General features: G+C 41.4%; 1 protein-coding gene across 1 annotated transcript in view; it reads right to left on the bottom strand.

Moving 5' to 3' along the window:
- Positions 1-22,830, bottom strand: part of TMEM67 (transmembrane protein 67) — a 297,637-nt gene that overhangs the window by 245,780 nt on the left and 29,027 nt on the right. The window contains 4 exon segments of the mRNA XM_053715910.1: positions 14,504-14,611; positions 16,163-16,190; positions 16,399-16,481; positions 16,484-16,524. Coding sequence (XP_053571885.1) covers positions 14,504-14,611; positions 16,163-16,190; positions 16,399-16,481; positions 16,484-16,524 — 260 coding nt within the window.

Raw genomic sequence — 22,830 nt, 5'->3', positions numbered from 1 at the left:
ACCAGCACCGCATAGTATCTATCCAGCCTACACAATTTCTCTGGAATTGCAACTGTGTTACAGTCATTCAGAGCAGCTAATACCTCCCCAAGCAATACACAGAGGTTCTCAAGCTTAAATTTAAAATTAGAAATCTCTGAATCAGGTTTCCCCGAGTCAGAGATGTCACCCACAGACTGAAGCTCTCCGTCCTCATGTTCTGCATATTGTGATGCAGTATCAGACATGGCTCTAACAGCATTTGCGCGCTCTGTATCTCTCCTAACCCCAGAGCTATCGCGCTTGCCTCTTAATTCAGGCAATCTAGATAATACCTCTGACAGGGTATTATTTATGATTGCAGCCATGTCCTGCAAGGTAATCGCTATGGGCGTCCCTGATGTAATTGGCGCCATATTAGCGTGCGTCCCCTGAGCGGGAGGCGAAGGGTCTGACACGTGGGGAGAGTTAGTCGGCATAACTTCCCCCTCGACAGAACCCTCTGGTGATAATTCTTTTATAGATAAAGACTGATCTTTATTGTTTAAGGTGAAATCAATACATTTAGTACACATTCTCCTATGGGGCTCCACCATGGCTTTCAAACATAATGAACAAGTAGGTTCCTCTGTGTCAGACATGTTTAAACAGACTAGCAATGAGACTAGCAAGCTTGGAAAACACTTTAAAACAAGTTTACAAGCAATATAAAAAACGTTACTGCGCCTTTAAGAAACACAAATTTTCCCAAATTTTGAAATAACAGTGAAAAAAATGCAGTTACACTAACGAAATTTTTACAGTGTATGTAATAAGTTAGCAGAGCATTGCACCCACTTGCAAATGGATGATTAACCCCTTAATACCAAAAACGGAATAACAAATGACAAAAACGTTTTTTTAAACAGTCACAACAACTGCCACTCTACTGTGGCTTTTTACCTCCCTCAATACGACTTTTGAAGCCTTTTGAGCCCTTCAGAAAGGACCTTGTATTAGCCCCCTCAGAGATCATGCAGGAAGAAGCTGGATGTCTGTGTCTGTAATTTTTGCTGTGCAAAAAAAAAATGCCAAAATAGGCCCCTCCCACTCATATTACAACAGTGGGAAGCCTCAGGGAACTGTTTCTAGGCAAAATTCAAGCCAGCCATGTGGAAAAAACTAGGCCCCAATAAGTTTTATCACCAAACATATGTAAAAAACGATTAAACATGCCAGCAAACGTTTTAAAATACACTTTTATAAGAGTATGTATCTCTATTAATAAGCCTGATACCAATCGCTATCACTGCATTTAAGGCTTTACTTACATTACTTCGGTATCAGCAGCATTTTCTAGCAAATTCCATCCCTAGAAAAATATTTTAACTGCACATACCTTATTGCAGGAAAAGTCGCACGCTATTCCCCCTCTGAAGTTACCTCACTCCTCAGAATGTGTGAGAACAGCAAAGGATCTTAGTTACTTCTGCTAAGATCATAGAAACCGCAGGCAGATTCTTCTTCTAAATACTGCCTGAGATAAACAGTACACTCCGGTACCATTTAAAAATAACAAACTTTTGATTGAAGAAATAAACGAAGTATAAAACCCCACAGTCCTCTTACGACCTCCATCTTAGTTGAGAGTTGCAAGAGAATGACTGGATATGGCAGTGAGGGGAGGAGCTATATAGCAGCTCTGCTGTGGGTGATCCTCTTGCAACTTCCTGTTGGGAAGGAGAATATCCCACATTGGATAGACTTTGCAAAATGAGAATGGGTTTAATTAATCAAATTTGTTATATTTTAGTATTTTGTCAAATGTTTACCTTTTTAGGGCTCCAACGATAAGCGCAGCTCTCCCACCCACCATTTTGTCTAATTGAGTGACAGATAACGATTCTTAAAAGGATTAGTTCTTTTAAGAATTGTCATCTGTCAATCAATTAGACAAAATGGCGGGCGGGAGACCTGCGCTTATCGTCGGAGCGCTAAAAAAGGTAAAAATTTTACAAAATACTAAAATAACAAATTTGATTAATTAAACCCAGGCTCATTTTGCAAAGTCTATCCAATGGCGTGGGGCAGTTGTGTTAAGTTAACATTCACTTTAAATTAAGTAAAAGGTCAGAATGTCACTTTCCCATACCCCACAAAATTAAATAACCCCCCATCTAATCAGGTGAAGGCTTCTGAATATAAGCTCCATCTCTACAGCCATTATTTGTGAACACAAACCAATATGGCAGCTCTTATATCTTAGGTCCTTTATCACATAGAACTTTGTAGTCCAGCTGATAAATTATTTTAAAGCACACACAATGACTGATACAGCAAGTACATGGAGGTACCTGCTGGGGGTGGAGTTGGAAGACATGCTCTGGAATAGAGATAGACAGATAGATATGATAGATAGATAGATAGATAGATAGATAGATAGATAGCATAATTTATGCTTACCTGATAAATTTATTTCTCTTGTAGTGTGTTCAGACCACGGGTCATCCATTACTTATGGGATATATTCTCCTTCCCAACAGGAAGTTGCAAGAGGATCACCCAAGCAGAGCTGCTATATAGCTCCTCCCCTCACATGTCATATCCAGTCATTCGCCCGAAACAAGATGAGAAAGGAGAAACTATAAGGTGCAGTGGTGACTGGAGTTATAATTTTAAAATTTAGAACCTGCCTGAAAAAGACAGGGCGGGCCGTGGACTGAACACACTACAAGAGAAATAAATTTATCAGGTAAGCATAAATTATGTTTTCTCTTGTTAAGTGTATCCAGTCCACGGGTCATCCATTACTTATGGGATACCAATACCAAAGCTAAGTACACGGATGATCGGAGGGACAAGGCAGGAACATTAAACAGAAGGAACCACTGCCTGTAGAACCTCTCTCCCAAAACCAGCCTCCGAAGAAGCGAAAGTGTCAAATTTGTAAAATTTGGAAAAAGTATGAAGTGAAGACCAAGTTGCAGCCTTGCAAATCTGTTCAACAGAGGCCTCATTCTTAAAGGCCCAGGTGGAAGCCACAGCTCTGGTGGAATGAGCTGTAATTCTTTCAGGAGGCTGCTGTCCAGCAGTCTCATAGGCTAAACGTATTATGCTACGAAGCCAAAAAGAGAGAGAGGTAGCCGAAGCCTTTTGACCTCTCCTCTGTCCAGAGTAAACGACAAACAGAGAAGAAGTTTGTCTAAAATCTTTAGTTGCCTGTAAGTAGAACTTCAGAGCACGGACTACGTCTAGATTATGCAAAAGACGTTCCTTCTTTGAAGAAGGATTAGGACATAATGATGGAACAACAATCTCTTGATTTATATTCCTGTTAGAAACAACCTTAGGTAAAAACCCAGGTTTAGTACGCAGAACTACCTTGTCTGAATGAAAGATCAGATAAGGAGAATCACAATGTAAGGCAGATAACTCAGAGACTCTTCGAGCCGAGGAAATAGCCATCAAAAACAAAACTTTCCAAGATAAAAGCTTAATATCAATGGAATGAAGGGGTTCAAACGGAACACCCTGAAGAACTTTAAGAACCAAGTTTAAGCTCCACGGAGGAGCAACAGCTTTAAACACAGGCTTAATTCTAGCCAAAGCCTGACAAAAGGCCTGGACGTCTGGATGCTCTGCCAGACGTTTGTGTAAAAGAATAGACAGAGCTGAAATCTGTCCCTTTAGCGAACTAGCGGATAAACCCTTTTCTAAACCCTCTTGTAGAAAAGCTATTATCCTAGGAATCCTAACCTTACTCCATGAGTAACTCTTGGATTCGCACCAATATAAATATTTACGCCATATCTTATGGTAAATTTTTCTTGTCACAGGTTTCCGAGCCTGTATTAATGTATCAATAACCGAATCCGAAAACCCACGCTTAGATAGAATCAAGCGTTCAATTTCCAGGCAGTCAGCCTCAGAGAAATTAGGTTTGGATGGTTGAAAGGACCCTGAATTAGAAGATCCTGCCTCAGAGGAAGAGACCATGGTGGACAGGACGACATGTCCACTAGGTCTGCATAACAGGTCCTGCGTGGCCACGCAGGCGCTATCAGAATTACCGATGCCCTCTCCTGTTTGATCCTGGAAATCAGCCGAGGTAGCAACGGAAATGGTGGAAACACATAAGCTATCTTGAAAACCCAAGGGGCTGCTAATGCATCTACCAGCACCGCTCCCGGGTCCCTGGACCTGGATCCGTAACAAGGAAGCTTCGCGTTCTGGCGAGATGCCATGAGATCCAGATCCGGTTTGCCCCAACGACGAATCAGTTGAGCAAATACCTCCGGGTGAAGTTCCCACTCTCCCGGATGAAAAGTCTGGCGACTTAGGAAATCCGCCTCCCAGTTCTCTACGCCTGGGATGTGAATCGCTGACAGGTGGCAAGAGTGAGACTCTGCCCAGCGAATTATCTTCGAGACTTCCAACATCGCTAGGGAACTCCTGGTTCCCCCTTGATGATTGATGTAAGCCACAGTCGTGATATTGTCCGACTGAAATCTGATGAACCTCAGCTTTGCTAACTGAGGCCAAGCTAGAAGAGCATTGAATATTGCTCTTAATTCTAGAATGTTTATTGGGAGGAGTTTCTCCTCCTGAGTCCACGATCCCTGAGCCTTCAGGGAATTCCAGACTGCTCCCCAGCCTAGAAGGCTGGCATCCGTTGTTACAATTGTGTCCAATCTGGCCTGTGAAAGGTCATTCCTTTGGACAGATGAACCGGTGACAACCACCAGAGAAGCGAACCTCTGGTCTCCTGGTCCAGATTTAGCAAAGGGGACAGATCTGAGTAATCCCCGTTCCATTGACTGAGCATGCATAGTTGCAGCGGTCTGAGATGCAGGCGTGCAAATGGCACTATGTCCATTGCCGCGATCATTAAGCCGATTACCTCCATGCACTGAGCTACTGATGGGCTTGGAACGGAATGAAGGACACGGCAAGCATTGAGAATCTTTGATAACCTGGACTCCGTCAGGTAAATCTTCATCTCTACAGAATCTATAAGAGTCCCTAGAAAAGGAACCCTTGTGAGTGGTAACAGAGAACTCTTTTCCACGTTCACTTTCCACCCATGCGACCTCAGAAATGCTAGAACTATCTCTGTATGAGATTTTGCATTCTGAAAACTTGACGCTTGTATCAGAATGTCGTCTAGGTACGGAGCCACCGCTATGCCTCGTGGTCTTAGTACCGCCAGAAGTGAGCCCAGAACCTTCGTAAAAATTCTCGGGGCCGTGGCTAACCCGAAGGGAAGAGCCACAAACTGGTAATGCCTGTCTAGAAAGGCAAACCTCAGGTACCGATAATGATCTTTGTGAATCGGTATATGAAGGTAAGCATCCTTTAAGTCCACCGTGGTCATATATTGACCCTCTTGGATCATGGGTAGGATGGTTCGAATGGTTTCCTGGTACCCTTAGGAATTTGTTTAAGATCTTTAAGTCCAAGATTGGTCTGAAGGTTCCCTCTTTTTTGGGAACCACAAACAGATTTGAGTAAAATCCTTGTCCCTGTTCCGATCGCGGAACTGAGTGGATCACCCCCATGATTAAGAGGTCTTGTACACATTGTAGAAATGCCTCTCTCTTTACTAGGTTTGTCGATAACCTCGAAAGATGGAACCTCCCTTGTGGAGGAGAGGTTTTGAAGTCCAGAAGGTATCCCTGAGATATAATCTTTAACGTCCAGGGATCCTGCACATCTCTTGCCCAAGCCTGGGCAAAGAGAGAAAGTCTGCCCCCCACTAAATCCGTCTCTGGATAGGGGGCCCTGAATTCATGCTGCCTTAGGGGCGGGAGTAGGCTTTCTGGCCTGCTTGCCCTTGTTCCATGACTGGTTGCCTTTCCAACCTTGTCTGTAACGAGCAGTAGTTCCTTCCTGTTTTGGAGCGGAAGAAGTTGAAGCTGCTCCTGCCTTGAAGTTACGAAAGGCACGAAAATTAGACTGTTTGGCCTTTGGTTTGGCCCTGTCCTGAGGAAGGGCGTGGCCCTTACCTCCCATAATGTCAGCAATAATTTCCTTCAAGCCGGGCCCGAATAAAGTCTGCCCTTTGAAAGGAATGTTAAGTAGTTTAGACTTGGAAGTTACATCCGCTGACCAGGATTTAAGCCAGAGCGCTCTGCGCGCCTGTATGGCGAATCCGGAATTTTTAGCCGTAAGTTTGGTTAGATGTACTACGGCATCTGAAACAAACGCATTAGCTTGCTTAAGGGTTCTAACTTTGCTCAAGGCCTCATCTAACGGTTCTTTGCGAATCGCCTCTTCCAGAGACTCAAACCAGAATGCCGCTGCAGCCGTGACAGGCGCAATGCATGCAAGAGGCTGCAATATAAAACCCTGTTGAACAAACATTTTCTTAAGATAACCCTCTAATTTTTTATCCATTGGATCTGAGAAAGCACAGCTATCCTCCACCGGGATAGTGGTACGCTTGGCTAACGTAGAAACTGCTCCCTCCACCTTAGGGACCGTCTGCCATAAGTCTCGTGTGGTGGCGTCTATAGGGAACATTTTTCTAAATATCGGGGGAGGGGAAAAAGGCACACCGGGTCTATCCCACTCCTTACTTATAATTTCTGTAAGTCTTTTTGGTATAGGAAAAACGTCAGTACACACCGGTACCGCATAGTATCTATCCAACCTACACAATTTCTCTGGAATTGCCACCGTGTCGCAATCATTCAGAGCCGCTAATACCTCCCCTAGTAACACACGGAGGTTCTCAAGCTTAAATTTAAAATTTGAAATTTCTGAATCCGGTCTCCCCGGATCAGAACCGTCACCGACAGAATGAAGTTCACCGTCCTCATGTTCTGCAAATTGTGACGCAGTATCAGACATGGCTCTCGTGTCATCAGCGCGCTCTGTCCTTAACCCAGAGCTATCGCGTTTGCCCCTTAATTCGGGCATATTATATAATACTTCTTTCATAACATTAGCCATATCATGTAAAGTGATTTGTAAGGGCCTAGATGTACTAGGTGTCTCAATCCTACGCATCTCCTGAGCGGGAGACGCAGGTACTGACACGTGAGGAGAGTTAGGCGGCATAACTTCCCCCTCGTTGTCTGGTGATAGTTTCTTTATCGGTACAGACTTTTATTCAAAGCAATATCAATATAATTGGTACACATCGTTCTATTGGGCTCCACATTGGCTTTTGAACATGATGAACAAACAGTTTCCTCTGAATCAGACATGTTTAAAACAGACTTAGCAATGAAACTAACAAGCTTGGAAATCACTTTCAATAAGTTTACAAGCAATATAAAAAACGCTGCAGCGCTTCAAAAATACAGATATAATTAAACAATTCTTAACAAGAAGTGTATTATTAGCAGAGGATTGCACCCATTAGCAAAAGGATGATTAACCCTTCAATACCCAAAACGGATAAAACAGATATCAATTAAGATTTAACGCTTTTAATCACAGTCAGCACACTGTCACAGATTTGCTGTGACTGATTACCTCCCTCACAAATGAAATTTGCAGACCCCTGAGCTCTCTAGAGACGTCCTGGATCAAGGAGGAAGAAGCAGAAAGACTGTGCAATAATTTTAACTGCGCAACAAGGCGCTAAAACAAGGGCCCTCCCACTCCAATCACAACAGTGGGAGCCCTGATATAACGGTTTCTATGCAGAAAAATATGTTAGCCATGTGGAAAAAAATCATGCCCAAAGCGATTTATCACCAAAGTACCTCACAAAAACGAATAACATGCCAGTAAACGTTTTATTAAAAAAACATAATTTATGCTTACCTGATAAATTCCTTTCTCCTGTAGTGTAGTCAGTCCACGGGTCATCATTACTTATGGGATATTAACTCCTCCCCAACAGGAAGTGCAAGAGGATCACCCAAGCAGAGCTGCTATATAGCTCCTCCCCTCTACGTCACACCCAGTCATTCGACCGAGAACCAAACGAGAAAGGAGAAACTATAGGGTGCAGTGGTGACTGGAGTATAATTTAAAAATTTAGACCTGCCTTAAAAAACAGGGCGGGCCGTGGACTGACTACACTACAGGAGAAAGGAATTTATCAGGTAAGCATAAATTATGTTTTCTCCTGTTAAGTGTAGTCAGTCCACGGGTCATCATTACTTATGGGATACCAATACCAAAGCTAAGTACACGGATGACGGGAGGGACAGGCAGGATCTCTATACGGAAGGAACCACTGCCTGAAGAACCTCTCTCCCAAAAACAGCCTCCGAAGAAGCAAAAGTGTCAAATTTGTAAAATTTGGAAAAAGTATGAAGAGAAGACCAAGTTGCAGCCTTGCAAATCTGTTCAACAGAGGCCTCGTTCTTAAAGGCCCAAGTGGAAGCCACAGCTCTAGTAGAATGAGCTGTAATCCTTTCAGGAGGTTGCTGTCCAGCAGTCTCATAGGATAAGCTGTCCAGAATAAACGACAAACAGGGAAGAAGTTTGTCGAAAATCTTTAGTTGCCTGTAAATAAAATTTCAGGGCACGGACTACATCTAGATTGTGCAGAAGTCGTTCCTTCTTTGAAGAAGGGTTAGGACACAATGATGGAACAACAATCTCTTGATTGATATTCTTGTTAGTGACTACCTTAGGTAAGAACCCAGGTTTAGTACGCAGAACTACCTTATCTGAATGAAAAATCAGATACGGAGAATCACAATGTAAGGCTGATAATTCAGAGACTCTACGAGCCGAGGAAATAGCCATTAAAAACAGAACTTTCCAAGATAACAGCTTGATATCAATGGAGTGAAGGGGTTCAAACGGAACACCCTGTAAAACGTTAAGAACTAAGTTTAAGCTCCACGGTGGAGCTACAGTCTTAAACACAGGCTTAATTCTAGCCAAAGCCTGACAAAAAGCCTGAACGTCTGGAACTTCTGACAGACGTTTGTGTAGAAGGATGGACAGAGCTGAGATCTGTCCCTTTAAAGAACTTGCAGATAAACCCTTTTCTAAACCTTCTTGTAGAAAAGACAATATCCTAGGAATCCTAACCTTACTCCATGAGTAACCCTTGGATTCGCACCAGTGTAAGTATTTACGCCATATCTTATGGTAAATTTTCCTGGTAACAGGTTTCCTAGCCTGTATTAAGGTATCAATTACTGGCTCCGAAAATCCACGCTTTGATAAAATTAAGCGTTCAATTTCCATGCAGTCAGCTTCAGAGAAATTAGATTTTGATGTTTGAAAGGACCCTGAATTAGAAGGTCCTGTCTCAGAGGCAGAGACCAAGGTGGACAGGATGACATGTCCACTAGATCTGCATACCAGGTCCTGCGTGGCCACGCAGGCGCTATTAGAATCACTGATGCTTTCTCCTGTTTGATCCTGGCAATCAAACGAGGAAGCATCGGGAAGGTTGGAAACACATAAGCCATCCTGAAGGTCCAAGGTGCTGTCAGGGCATCTATCAGGACCGCTCCCGGGTCCCTGGACCTGGATCCGTAACGAGGAAGCTTGGCGTTCCGGCAAGACGCCATGAGATCCATATCTGGTTTGCCCCAACGTTGAAGTATTTGGGCAAAGACCTCCGGATGAAGTTCCCACTCCCCCGGATGAAAAGTCTGGCGACTTAGGAAATCCGCCTCCCAGTTGTCCACTCCTGGGATGTGGATCGCTGACAGGTGGCAAGAGTGAGACTCTGCCCAGCGAATTATCTTTGATACTTCCATCATCGCTAAGGAACTTCTTGTCCCTCCCTGATGGTTGATGTAAGCCACAGTCGTGATGTTGTCCGACTGAAACCTGATGAACCTCAGAGTTGATAACTGAGGCCAAGCCAGAAGGGCATTGAGAACTGCTCTCAATTCCAGAATGTTTATTGGAAGGAGACTCTCCTCTTGAGTCCATGATCCCTGAGCCTTCAGGGAATTCCAGACAGCGCCCCAACCTAGTAGGCTGGCGTCTGTAGATACAATTGTCCAGTCTGGCCTGTTGAAGGGCATCCCCCTGGACAGATGTGGCCGAGAAAGCCACCATAGAAGAGAATCTCTGGTCTCCTGATCCAGATTCAGCGTAGGAGACAAATCTGAGTAATCCCCATTCCACTGACTTAGCATGCACAATTGCAGCGGTCTGAGGTGCAGGCGTGCAAAAGGAACTATGTCCATTGCCGCTACCATTAAGCCGATTACCTCCATGCATTGAGCCACTGACGGGTGTTGAATGGAATGAAGGGCACGGCAAGCATTTAGAAGCTTTGTTAACCTGTCCTCTGTCAGGTAAATTTTCATTTCTACAGAATCTATAAGAGTCCCCAAGAAGGGAACTATTGTGAGTGGTAAGAGAGAACTCTTCTCCTCGTTTACTTTCCACCCATGCGACCTTAGAAATGCCAGTACTAACTCTGTATGAGACTTGGCAGTTTGAAAGCTTGACGCTTGTATCAGAATGTCATCTAGGTACGGAGCTACCGAAATTCCTCGCGGTCTTAGTACCGCTAGAAGAGAGCCCAGAACCTTTGTGAAGATTCTTGGAGCCGTAGCCAACCCGAAGGGAAGAGCTACAAACTGGTAATGCTTGTCTAGGAAGGCAAACCTTAGATACCGGTAATGTTCTCTGTGAATCGGTATGTGAAGGTAAGCATCCTTTAAATCCACTGTGGTCATGTACTGACCTCTTTGGATCATGGGTAAGATTGTCCGAATAGTTTCCATCTTGAATGATGGAACTCTTAGGAATTTGTTTAGGATCTTTAAATCCAATATTGGTCTGAAGGTTCCCTCTTTTTTGGGAACCACAAACAGATTTGAGTAAAACCCTTGTCCGTGTTCCGACCGCGGAACTGGATGGATCACTCCCATTAGTAAAAGGTCTTGTACACAGCGTAGAAACGCCTCTTTCTTTATCTGGTTTGTTGACAACCTTGAAAGGTGAAATCTCCCTTGTGGAGGAGAAGCTTTGAAATCCAGAAGATATCCCTGAGATATGATCTCCAACGCCCAGGGATCCTGGACATCTCTTGCCCAAGCCTGGGCGAAGAGAGAGAGTCTGCCCCCCACTAGATCCGTTACCGGATCGGGGGCCCTCACTTCATGCTGTCTTAGGGGCAGCAGCAGGTTTTCTGGCCTGCTTGCCCTTGTTCCAGGCCTGGTTAGGTTTCCAGCCTTGTCTGTAGCGAGCAACAGCTCCTTCCTGTTTTGGAGCAGAAGAAGTTGAAGCTGCTCCTGCCTTGAAGTTACGAAAGGCACGAAAATTAGACTGTCTAGCCCTTGGTTTGGCTCTGTCTTGAGGCAGGGCATGGCCTTTACCTCCCGTAATATCAGCGATAATTTCTTTCAAACCGGGCCCGAATAAAGTCTGCCCCTTGAAAGGTATGTTAAGTAGTTTCGATTTAGAAGTTACATCAGCTGACCAGGATTTTAGCCACAGCGCTCTGCGTGCCTGAATGGCGAATCCGGAATTCTTAGCCGTAAGTTTAGTTAAATGTACTACGGCATCAGAAATAAATGAATTAGCTAGCTTAAGAGTTTTAAGCTTAAGTGAAATCTCATCTAATGTCGCTGAGTCAAGGGTCTCTTCCAGAGACTCAAACCAAAATGCTGCCACAGCCGTGACAGGCGCAATGCATGCAAGGGATTGTAATATAAAACCTTGTTGAACAAACATTTTCTTAAGGTAACCCTCTAACTTTTTATCCATTGGATCTGAAAAGGCACAGCTATCCTCCACTGGGATAGTGGTACGCTTAGCTAAAGTAGAAACTGCTCCCTCCACCTTAGGGACCGTTTGCCATAAGTCCCGTGTGGTGGCGTCTATTGGAAACATTTTTCTGAATATAGGAGGGGGTGAGAAAGGCACACCGGGTCTGTCCCACTCCTTAGTAATAATTTCAGTAAGTCTCTTAGGTATAGGAAAAACGTCAGTACTCGTCGGTACCGCAAAATATTTATCCAACCTACACATTTTCTCTGGGATTGCAACTGTGTTACAATCATTCAGAGCCGCTAACACCTCCCCTAGCAATACACGGAGGTTTTCCAGCTTAAACTTAAAATTTGAAATGTCTGAATCCAATTTATTTGGATCAGATCCGTCACCCGCAGAATGAAGCTCTCCGTCCTCATGCTCTGCAAATTGTGACGCAGTATCAGACATGGCCCTAGCATTATCAGTATACTCTGTTCTCATCCCAGAGTGATCTCGTTTACCTCTAAGTTCTGGCAATTTAGACAAAACTTCAGTCATAACATTAGCCATGTCTTGTAAAGTGATTTGTAATGGCCGCCCTGATGTACTTGGCGTTACAATATCACGCACCTCCTGAGCGGGAGATGCAGGTACTGACACGTGAGGCAAGTTAGTCGGCATAACTTCCCCCTCGTTGTCTGGTGAATGTTGCTTAACATGTACAGATTGACTTTTATTTAAAGTAGCATCAATGCAATTAGTACATAAATTTCTATTGGGCTCCACCTTGGCTTTTGAACATATTGCACAAAGAGATTCCTCTGTGTCAGACATGTTTAAACAAACTAGCAATTAGACTAGCAAGCTTGGAAATACTTTTCAACTAAATTTACAAGCAATATGTAAAAACGTTACTGTGCCTTTAAGAAGCACACAAAAAAACTGTCACAGTTGAATAACAATGAACCGGATTAGTTATAGAAACCAAATTTAGCAAAGGATTGCACTCATTAGCAATGGATGATTAACCCTTAATATCAGAAAAAAAACGTATAACAATTGACAATATAAGCGTTTTTATCACAGTCAAGCACAGTCTCACAGGTCTGCTGTGAGTGATTACCTCCCTCAAAACTAGTTTTGAAGACCCCTGAGCTCTGTGGAGACGTCCTGGATCATGCAGGGAGAAAAAGACAGACTGTGACTGAATTTCTGATGCGTAGTAAAAGCGCCAAAATAGGCCCCTCCCACTCACACTACAACAGTGAGGGAAGCTCAGTAAACTGTTTTAATTTAAAACAAACGACAGCCATGTGGAAAATAAAGCCCAAAACAATTTTCACCAAGTACCTCAGATAATTAAACGATTTAACATGCCAGTAAACGTTTAAAATCTAATATATGAAATGTCATTAAAAAGCCTGCTGCTAGTCGCTCACACTGCAAGTTAGGCTAAAAGTTATATGCATACAGTATTTTCTCAGTGAAGTGCCATTCCCCAGAAATACTTAAGTGTAAACATATATACATATCAGCCTGATACCAGTTGCTACTACTGCATTTAAGGCTGTACTTACATTATATCGGTATTAGCAGTATTTTCTCAGTCAATTCCATTCCTTAGAAAATAATATACTGCAACATACCTCTTTGCAGGTGAACCTGCCCGCTGTCCCCTGATCTGAAGTTACCTTACTCCTCAGAATGGCCGAGAACAGCAAACGGATCTTAGTTACGTCCGCTAAGATCATATACAAAAACTCAGGTAGATTCTTCTTCAAATTCTGCCTGAGAAGGAAACAACACACTCCGGTGCCGTTTAAAATAACAAACTTTTGATTGAAGATATAAAAAACTAAGTTTAATCACCACAGTCCTCTCACACACTTCTATCTATTAGTTGGGTGCAAGAGAATGACCTGGGTGTGACGTAGAGGGGAGGAGCTATATAGCAGCTCTGCTTGGGTGATCCTCTTGCACTTCCTGTTGGGTAGGAGTTAATATCCATAAGTAATGATGAACCGTGGACTGACTACTCTTAACAGGAGAAACAACATTATCAATGTCATGCAAAGCTATCACTAGCCTGCTACCAGTCGCTACCCCACTGCAGAGAAGGCTTAAGTATTATTCAGTGTTAACAGTATTTTCTCAGTCAAATTCTAGTCCCTAGAATATAACTCGACTGCGCAATACATTTATCAGCCTGATACCAGTTGCTACTACTGCATTTAAGGCTGTACTTACATCATATGGTAACAGCAGTATTTTCATAGTCAATTCCATTCCCAGAAAATAAAAGAACTGCACATACCTCATTTGCGGAGGACCCCGCATGCTATTCCCAGTTTCTGAAGTTACCCCCACTCCTCAGAATGTCCGAGAACAGCCAGTGGATCTTAGTTACGCCTGCTAAGATCATAGATAAAAAACGCAGGCAGTTTCTTCTTTCAAATACTGCCTGAGATAGAAAAACAGCACACTCACGGTGCCATTTAAAATAACAAACTTTTGATTTTAGAATAGTTAAGTAAAAACTCCAGCTCCTCTCGCGACCTCCTTCTTTGTTGAGGGTTGCAAGAGAATGACTGGATATGACATGTGAGGGGAGGAGCTATATAGCAGCTCTGCTTGGGTGATCCTCTTGCAACTTCCCTGTTGGGAAGGAGAATATATCCCATAAGTAATGGATGACCCTGTGGACTGAACCACACTTAACAAGAGAAAGATAGATAGATAGATAGATAGATAGATAGATAGAGCTAAGCATACAAAACATGGAAGTAGGGGATTTTCTTCTGCATAACATAATGAAAACATTGATCCCACATTATGTCAGTGAAATAAACATAAAAGATTCCATTCCTACATTTTCCTTTGTGTGCTTATGTGAAAATAATCTTACCTTTACAGACTGGCTATCTGGGTTATACACCTGAACATCAGAGTATTCCACTGTAATCAGGGGTGGGTAGATTTCTCCTTTGTGGAGTGCTAGGACACAAGACTGATGCTGGGGATAAAGGAAACCTGTTGCATTATGTTTATATTTATTGTTAAATAAAACAAACAGATCAGTTATAATAGATTTGTATCAATGGGACAAAAGTGAGAACATCAAAACTTTCTACCAAGGACATGAAAGGGTACTATGTAAAGATTTGAACAAAAAAAATGACATGGATAATGAGGTTATGTTTAAAGGGACACGAAAGTCAAAAATTTTTTTTCATGATTCACAAATTCATGAGCATTCAGTTTTAACAGATTTTCTAATTTACATCCAATATCAAATTGTGAGTCTTTTTATATACACATGATCTAAGGCACCAGCTCCTACTGAGTATGTGCAAGAGTTCACCATGTATAGGCAGGAGTCTGTTATTGGTTGATGGCTGTCACATGATACAGGAGACCGGTAAAGTACATTTTGAAATCTGCAACAACAACAAAAACGCTACTGCTCATTTAAAATTCAGTGTAAGTGCTATTATATTGTCATGTTATTATTATGCACTTATTGAATGTGCAGTTCTACTGTATTTAAAGGAACAGTCTAGGCCAAAATAAACTTTCATGATTCAGATAGAGCATGTAATTTTAAACAATTTTCCAATTTACTTTTATCACTAATTTTGCTTTGTTCTCTTGGTATTCTTAGTTGAAAGCTTAACCTAGGAGGTTCATATGCTAATTTCTTAGACCCTTGAAGCCCACCTCTTTCAGATTGCATTTTAACAGTTTTTCACCACTAGAGGGTGTTAGTTCACGTATTTCATATAGATAACACTGTGCTCGTGCACGAGAAGTTATCTGGGAGCAGGCACTGATTCGCTAGACTGCAAGTATGTCAAAAAAACTGAAAAAAGGGGCAGTCTGCAGAGGCTTAGATACAAGATAATCACAGAGGTTAAAAGTATATTATTATAAATGTGCTAGTTATGCAAAACTAGGAAATGGGGAATAAAGGGATTATCTATCTTTTAAAAGAATAAAAATTCTGGTGTAGACTGTCCCTTTAATGGTCCTTTAAAGGGACAGTCTACTCCAGATTGTTTAAAAAGATAGATAATCCCTTTATTACCCATTCCCCAGTTTTGCATAAACAACACTGTTATATTAATACACATTTTACCACTGTGATTACTTGTTTCTAAGCATCTGCCCCTTACCTCAGTTCTTTGACAGACATGCATTTTAGCCAACTAGTGCTGACTCTTAAATAACTCCACGGGGAGTGAGCACAATGTCATCTATATGACACACACATGAACTAACAGTGTCTGTCAAAATGCACTGAGATAAGAGGTGGTTCAACGACTTAAAAATTAGCATATGAGCCTTCCTAGGTTTAGCTTTCCATGGACAGCAAATCAAATTTGATGATAAAAGTAAATTGGAAAGTTGTTTAAAATTGCATGCCCTATTGGAATCATGAAAGTTTAATTTAGACTAGACTGTCCCTTTAAGTTAAGTTGTGAATTTTGTTTTTCATGCTAATTGGAAATCATTTTGTCTGTGTACAACTGGACCCTAGGGATTGATTGCCCTGTTGCATCCTCACTGGTTTATTGGTGCACAGTGCGTAAAAACTAAAAGAAAGTCAGTACACGAACATCAGTTCTATGCAAAAATTATAATAATTTTTAAAATACCACTTTTAAATAAAAACTTTAAAAAAAATGATATAACTTTAATGTCCCCTTAATGGACCTATAATTCGTTTACCCTTCTTGATAATATTTCAAGACTATAAAGTACATAATATTGTAGTTTTAAATATAGGTTAAAAAACTTTACCTTATTGAAATTTTGCTAGCAATTCTGACTACCCTTGGCAGGTTTGTAAGTGAGTTTTCTCTACCCGCCAACAGTGTCTACAAGGAAAAAGTCTTCTTGTCAAAAGCCAATTATTGACATTATTTCCTAAGGGAAAAAAAAACAAAACATCATGTAAAATATTTATATTCTTTAAGGGGACAGTCTACACCAGAATGGTTATTGGTTTAAAAAGATATATACTGCCTTTACTACCCATTCAAAAAGTAGATTAAAATGTAAACACTTTATTGATAAACAAACACAACATTGAACTAAAGTCGGGTTAAGGAATAGGGTAATGTTGCATCCAATCCTTGTAATCATATAAGACCCAACACTAAGTTTAAAAACAAAATACAAAGAAGGGCCAGGTAGCTTAGGGGAGTGTGTGTGTTGGGATTAGTACATGCTTAAGGAATATAGGGTTAACATCCGTATTCAGTCATTCAACACAGGCATTCCTATGCGCTCAAAGGCGTCCTCCTGCCTGCAAGCTTCGTGGGGGTTACCCAGCTAGCCGATTTCTGGCAGTCCCTTTAATTAAGCCCATTGCTGTTGAGCCTTTCTGACACCACTCTGTGCTAACCCAATTTTTAGCTTTTTGTAAGTCATATTTCAGTGAGTAACCCATACAAATTATATATAGTTATTTTTCAGCAGGTGCCCAGCAGATGTAAAATATACCATTTATTCTATTTATATTTCATGACATCAGGAGGCTGCAACAAAAAAATAACACTGAAAATAGCCAGGTGTCCACTGCGGCTACTGTGATCGCCTTATTAAATCATCATCAAGGGTAGCTACATTTGAAAGCGTTACTTATACAGGTTTTTCAGGGTTATAATATAAATTAGCAGGGGCCCTGTGCTGAAATAAAAGCACTTTTTTGCCAGGTGGTCACATTTACCACAACGATCATCTGCCTATACTGGCAACATACAGCTAGATTACAAGTGTTGTGGTACAGATTTTAACGCTGCAAAAATTGTCATTCCAGGGTAATGGCCAGGAACGCATATTACGAGTCGTGTCGGTATAGCTACACCGCAAACATTTTAGCCTGTAACGCAACGTCCATTCCGCACTCAAAAAATGAAGTTTTTGTGTGGGATTTTCATGGCGACGCTATTACAGGTTTTGCGGTCAGGCTAAAATGCTTGCGTTACAGCCTATACCGACACAATCCATTCCGCCATCTGAGAGTAGTAGTTATGGATTTTGCAAAACAAAAATGTTTCACAAAACTCATAACTAAACTGTTACAAAGTACACTAACACCCATAAACTACCTATTAACCCTTAAACCACCACCCTCCCACATCGCTGACACTATAATAAAGCTATTAACCACTAAACCTCTGGCCCCCCACATCGCCACTACTAAATAAACCTATTAACCCCTAAACCTCCAGTCCCCCACATAGCTGCTACTAAATAAACCTATTAACCCCTAAATCTCTGGCCCCCCACATCGGCGCTACTAAATAAACCTATTAACCCCTAAACCGCCAGCCCCCCATCGCAAAACACTAATAACCCCTAAACCTAACACCCCCCTAACTTAAAATTAAAAGTACAATATAACTCTTAAAATAAATAAAAACTAACCTGTGAAATAAAAATAAACCTAACATTAAACTATAAATTAATCTAACATTACTATTCTAATAAAATAAAAAAATACTACCAATAAAAAAAATCTGATTAAAAATTTAAAAAAACAACACTACAAAAAAAATTAACAAATCTAAAATGACAAAAAATAATAAACACTAAATTACGAAAAATAAACGAAATTATCAAAAATACACCTAATCTAATAGCCCTATAAAAATAAAAAAGTCCCCCAAAATAAAAACACCCCCTAGCCTACAATAAACTACCAACAACCCTTAAAAGGGCATTTTGTAGGGCATTGCCCTAAGTTAAACAGCTCTTTTACCTGTAAAAAAATAAAATACTAAGTCCCCTCAACAGTAAAATCCACCACCCAACCAACCCCCCAAAATAAAAAACCTGACTCTAAAAAAAAAAAAACTAAGCTACCCATTGCCCCTAAAAGGGCATTTGTATGGGCATTGCCCTTATAAGGGCATTCAGCTCTTTTTCACTGCCCTTAAAAGGGCATTCCGCTCTTTTCCAAAAGCCCTAATCAAAAAAAAAATCAAACAAAAAAACACACCAAAAAAAATTAAAAATAAACTAACACTAACCTCAGAATATCTACTCATGGTTCCTGAAGTCCGGACATCCATCTCCATCCAGGCGGCGATATCTTCATCCATCCTGGGGGCATGGAGCGATAATAATAGCCGATTCCATCCTACGCGGAGCGTCCTCTTCATACGGTCACCGCCGTACACTGAAGTTAAATGCAAGGTAGCCGTTTCAAAATGGTACCTCGAATTCCTATTTGCTGATTTGGTACCTTGCATTCCTATAGGCCGATTTGATTCTTCAAATTAGCCAATAGGATGAGAGCTTCTGAAATCCTATTGGCTGTTTAAAAAAGAGCTGAATGCCCTTTTAAGGGCAGTAAAAAAGAGCTGAATGCCCTTTTAAGGGAAATGCCCCTTTAGGGGCAATGGGTAGCTTAGGTTTTTTTTAGAGTTAGGTTTTTTTATTTTGGGGGGTTGGTTGGGTGGTGGGTTTTACTGTTGGGGGGACTTTGTATTTTTTTACAGGTAAAAGAGCTGTTTAACTTAGGGAAATGCCCTACAAAAGGCCATTTTAAGGGCTATTGGTAGTTTATTGTAGGCTAGGGGGTGTTTTTATTGAGGGGGGTATTTTTATAGGGCTATTAGATTAGGTGTAATTGTTTTTATTTTTTATAATTTCGTTTTTTATTTTTTCATAATTTAGTGTATTATTTTTTGTAACTTCAGATTTTAATTTTTCTCGTAGTGTTAGGTTTTTTTAAATATGCAATTTAGATTTTTTTATTGGTAGAATTTTTTAATTTTAATAGAATAGTTACGTTAGGTTTATTTTTATTTCACAGGTAAGTTTTCATTTATTTTAAGATAGTTATATTGTAATTTTAAGTTAGGGGGTGTTAGGTTTAGGGGTTAATAGTTTAATTTAGTGTTTTGCGATGTGGGGGGCTGGCGGTTTAGGGGTTAATAGGTTTATTTAGTGGTGGCGATGTCGGGGGAGCGGCAGAAAAGGGGTTAATAACTATTATAGTGTCAACGATGTCGGGGAGCAGCGGAATAGGGGTTAATAACTTTATTGAGGTGTCGACGATGTCGGGGCAGCGGATTAGGGGTTAATAACTTTAATTAGTGTCTGCGATGTCGGGGGTGGCAGATTAGGGGTGTTTAGACTTGGGGTTTATGTTAGGGTGTTTTTTTCAATCTGCACTTCAGGTGTTAGGTTTTGTTCTAACACTCTCTCCTCATTGATGTCTATAGGGGAAAGCGTGCACAAGCATGTCAAAGCAGTCCTTGGCTTTTGTGTGGTATGGCGCTTAACACCACCATATCGCACACACAAGGCTTTTCAGTAACTCTTAATGGCAGCGCTATGGAGAGAGAAATAATGCAACTTTTTGGCATTAGTTTTGCACCCTGTTTAGCGCAAAACTCATAATCTAGGTGATATTTATTTAAGAAAGGGATTTGTCCACTGTAAAATAAAGTCTCTAGACATACTAGATGTTTTTTAGTTACATTTACCACAATGATCATCAGCCCATACTGGCAAAACTCACATATATATTTAACCCCTTAATGACCGAGGACGTGCAGGGTACGTCCTCAGAAAAAAGGCAGTTAACGCCTGAGGACGTACCCTGCACGTCCTCGGTGTGGAAAGCAGCTGGAAGCGATCCTGCTCGCTTCCAGCTGCTTTCCGGTTATTGCAGTGATGCCTCGATATGGAGGCATCCTGCAATAACCTTAGATGGCCATCCGATGCAGAGAGAGCCACTCTGTGGCCCTCTCTGCACCGGACATCGATGGCCGGTATCGTTGGTGGGTGGGAGCCGGTGTGGGAGGTGGGTGGCGGCCATCGATGGCCCTGGTCATGTGGAGGGGGGGCGGGATCGTGGGCGTGGAAGCGCGCGGGCGCGCGCCGGGGGCAGGGACCGGGTGGGGACCGCTGCACTACAGAAAAAAATGTGTCCCAAAATAAAAGTGGGACCAGTAATTTTTTTAAAAAAACCTTAGGCATTATTTAGGTGGTGGGGGTTGGTCCGTTGGGGGGGGGGGGGGGGGGGGGAAGCTACACTACAGAAAAAATAAAAATAAATAAAAAAAATAAACATTTGATTGTGCAAACTGGGTACTGGCAGACAGCTGCCAGTACCCAAGATGGCCCCCAATAAGGCAGAGGGGGAGGCTTAGAGAGCTGTTTTGGGGGGATCAGGGAGGTTGGGGGCTAAGGGGGGGGATCCTAAACACAGCATATGTAAATATGCTTTTTTTTTTTTTTCTTTAAAAAAAAAAAAAATCTTTTATTTTAGTACTGGCAGACTTTCTGCCAGTACTTAAGATGGCGGGGACAATAGTGGGGTGGGGGAGGGAAGGGAGCTGTTTGGGAGGGATCAGGGGGTGGGATGTGTCAGGTGGGAGGCTGAACTCCACACTAAAGCTAAAATTAACCCTGCAAGCTCCCTACACACTACCTAATTAACCCCTTCACTGCTAGCCATAATACACGTGTGATGCGCAGCAGCATTTAGCGACTTTCTAATTACCAAAAAGCAACGCCAAAGTCATATATGTCTGTTATTTCTGAACAAAGGGCATCCCAGAGAAGCATTTACAACCATTTGTGCCATAATTGCACAAGCTGTTTGTAAATAATTTCAGTGAGAAACCTAAAATTGTGAAAAAATTAACGTTTTTTTTAATTTGATCGCATTTGGCGGTGAAATGGTGGCATGAAATATACCAAAATGGGCCTAGATCAATACTTGGGGTTGTCTACTACACTACACTAAAGCTAAAATTAACCCTAGAAGCTCCCTACATGCTCACTAATTAACCCCTTCACTGCTGGGCATAATACACGTATTTTGCGCAGGGGCATTTAGCAGCCTTCTAATTACCAAAAAGCAAAGCCAAAGCCATATATGTCTGCTATTTCTGAACAAAGGGGATCCCAGAGAAGCATTTACAACCATTTATGCTATAATTGCATAAGTTGTTTGTAAATAATTTCAGTGAGAAACCTAAAGTTTGTGAAAATATTTGTGAAAAAGTGAACAATTTTTTTTATTTGATCGCATTTGGCGGTGAAATGGTGGCATGAAATATACCAAAATGGGCCTAGATCAATACTTTGGGATGTCTTCTAAAAAAAAATATATACATGTCAATGGATATTCAGGGATTCCTGAAAGATATTAGTGTTCCAATGTAACTAGCGCTAATTTTGAAAAAAAGTGGTTTGGAAATAGCAAAGTGCTACTTGTATTTATGGCCCTATAACTTGCAAAAAAAGCAAAGAACATGTAAACATTGGGTATTTCTAAACTCAGGACAAAATTTAGAAACTATTTAGCATGGGTGTTTTTTGGTGGTTGTAGATGTGTAACAGATTTTGGGGGTCAAAGTTAGAAAAAATGTGTTTTTTTTCCATTTTTTCCTCATATTTTATAATGTTTTTTTATAGTAAATTATAAGATATGATGAAAATTATGGTATCTTTTGAAAGTCAATTTAATGGCGAGAAAAACGGTATATAATATGTGTGGGTACAGTAAATGAGGAAGAGGAAAATTACAGCTAAACACAAACACTGCAAAAATGTAAAAATAGCCTTGGTCCCAAACGGACAGAAAATGGAAAAGTGCTGTGGTCATTAAGGGGTTAAGAAACGGATTTGTCCACTGTAAAATAAAGTCTCTAGACATACTAGATTTTTAATTTTTAGTGAGCCCATAAAAACACCTTCCACAGTAACATCCCATCTTTAGTGCTTTTTATTATATTTTTGGGGAGATGGTGGTAGTCTTGGAAAGCCACCATTTTAAAAAACATAAATTATGCTTACCAGATAATTTCCTTTCCTTCTGTATGGGGAGAGTCCACAGCTGCATTGATTACTTTTGGGAAATACAGAACCTGGCCACCAGGAGGAGGCAAAGACACCCCAGCCACCTTCCCCATCCCTCAGTCATTCTGCCGAGGGAACAAGGAACAGTAGGAGAAATATCAGGGTGAAAAAGGTGCCAGAAAAACAAAGAAAAAAATTTAGGGCCGCCCAACAGAAAAACACGGACGGGAGCTGTGGAGAGAAGGAAAGGAAATTATCTGGTAAGCATAATTTATGTTTTCCTTCTTAATACGGGGACAGTCCACAGCTGCATTCATTACTTTTGGGAAAACCGTACCCAAGCTATAGAGGACACAGAATGCTAATAGGGGGGTAAAGAGAGGCAGCCCAAATCTGAGGGCACCA

The sequence above is a fragment of the Bombina bombina genome, chromosome 5, assembly GCF_027579735.1.
Source record: "Bombina bombina isolate aBomBom1 chromosome 5, aBomBom1.pri, whole genome shotgun sequence".
Lineage (NCBI taxonomy): Eukaryota > Metazoa > Chordata > Amphibia > Anura > Bombinatoridae > Bombina > Bombina bombina.
This window is presented reverse-complemented; position numbering and strand designations above follow the sequence as displayed.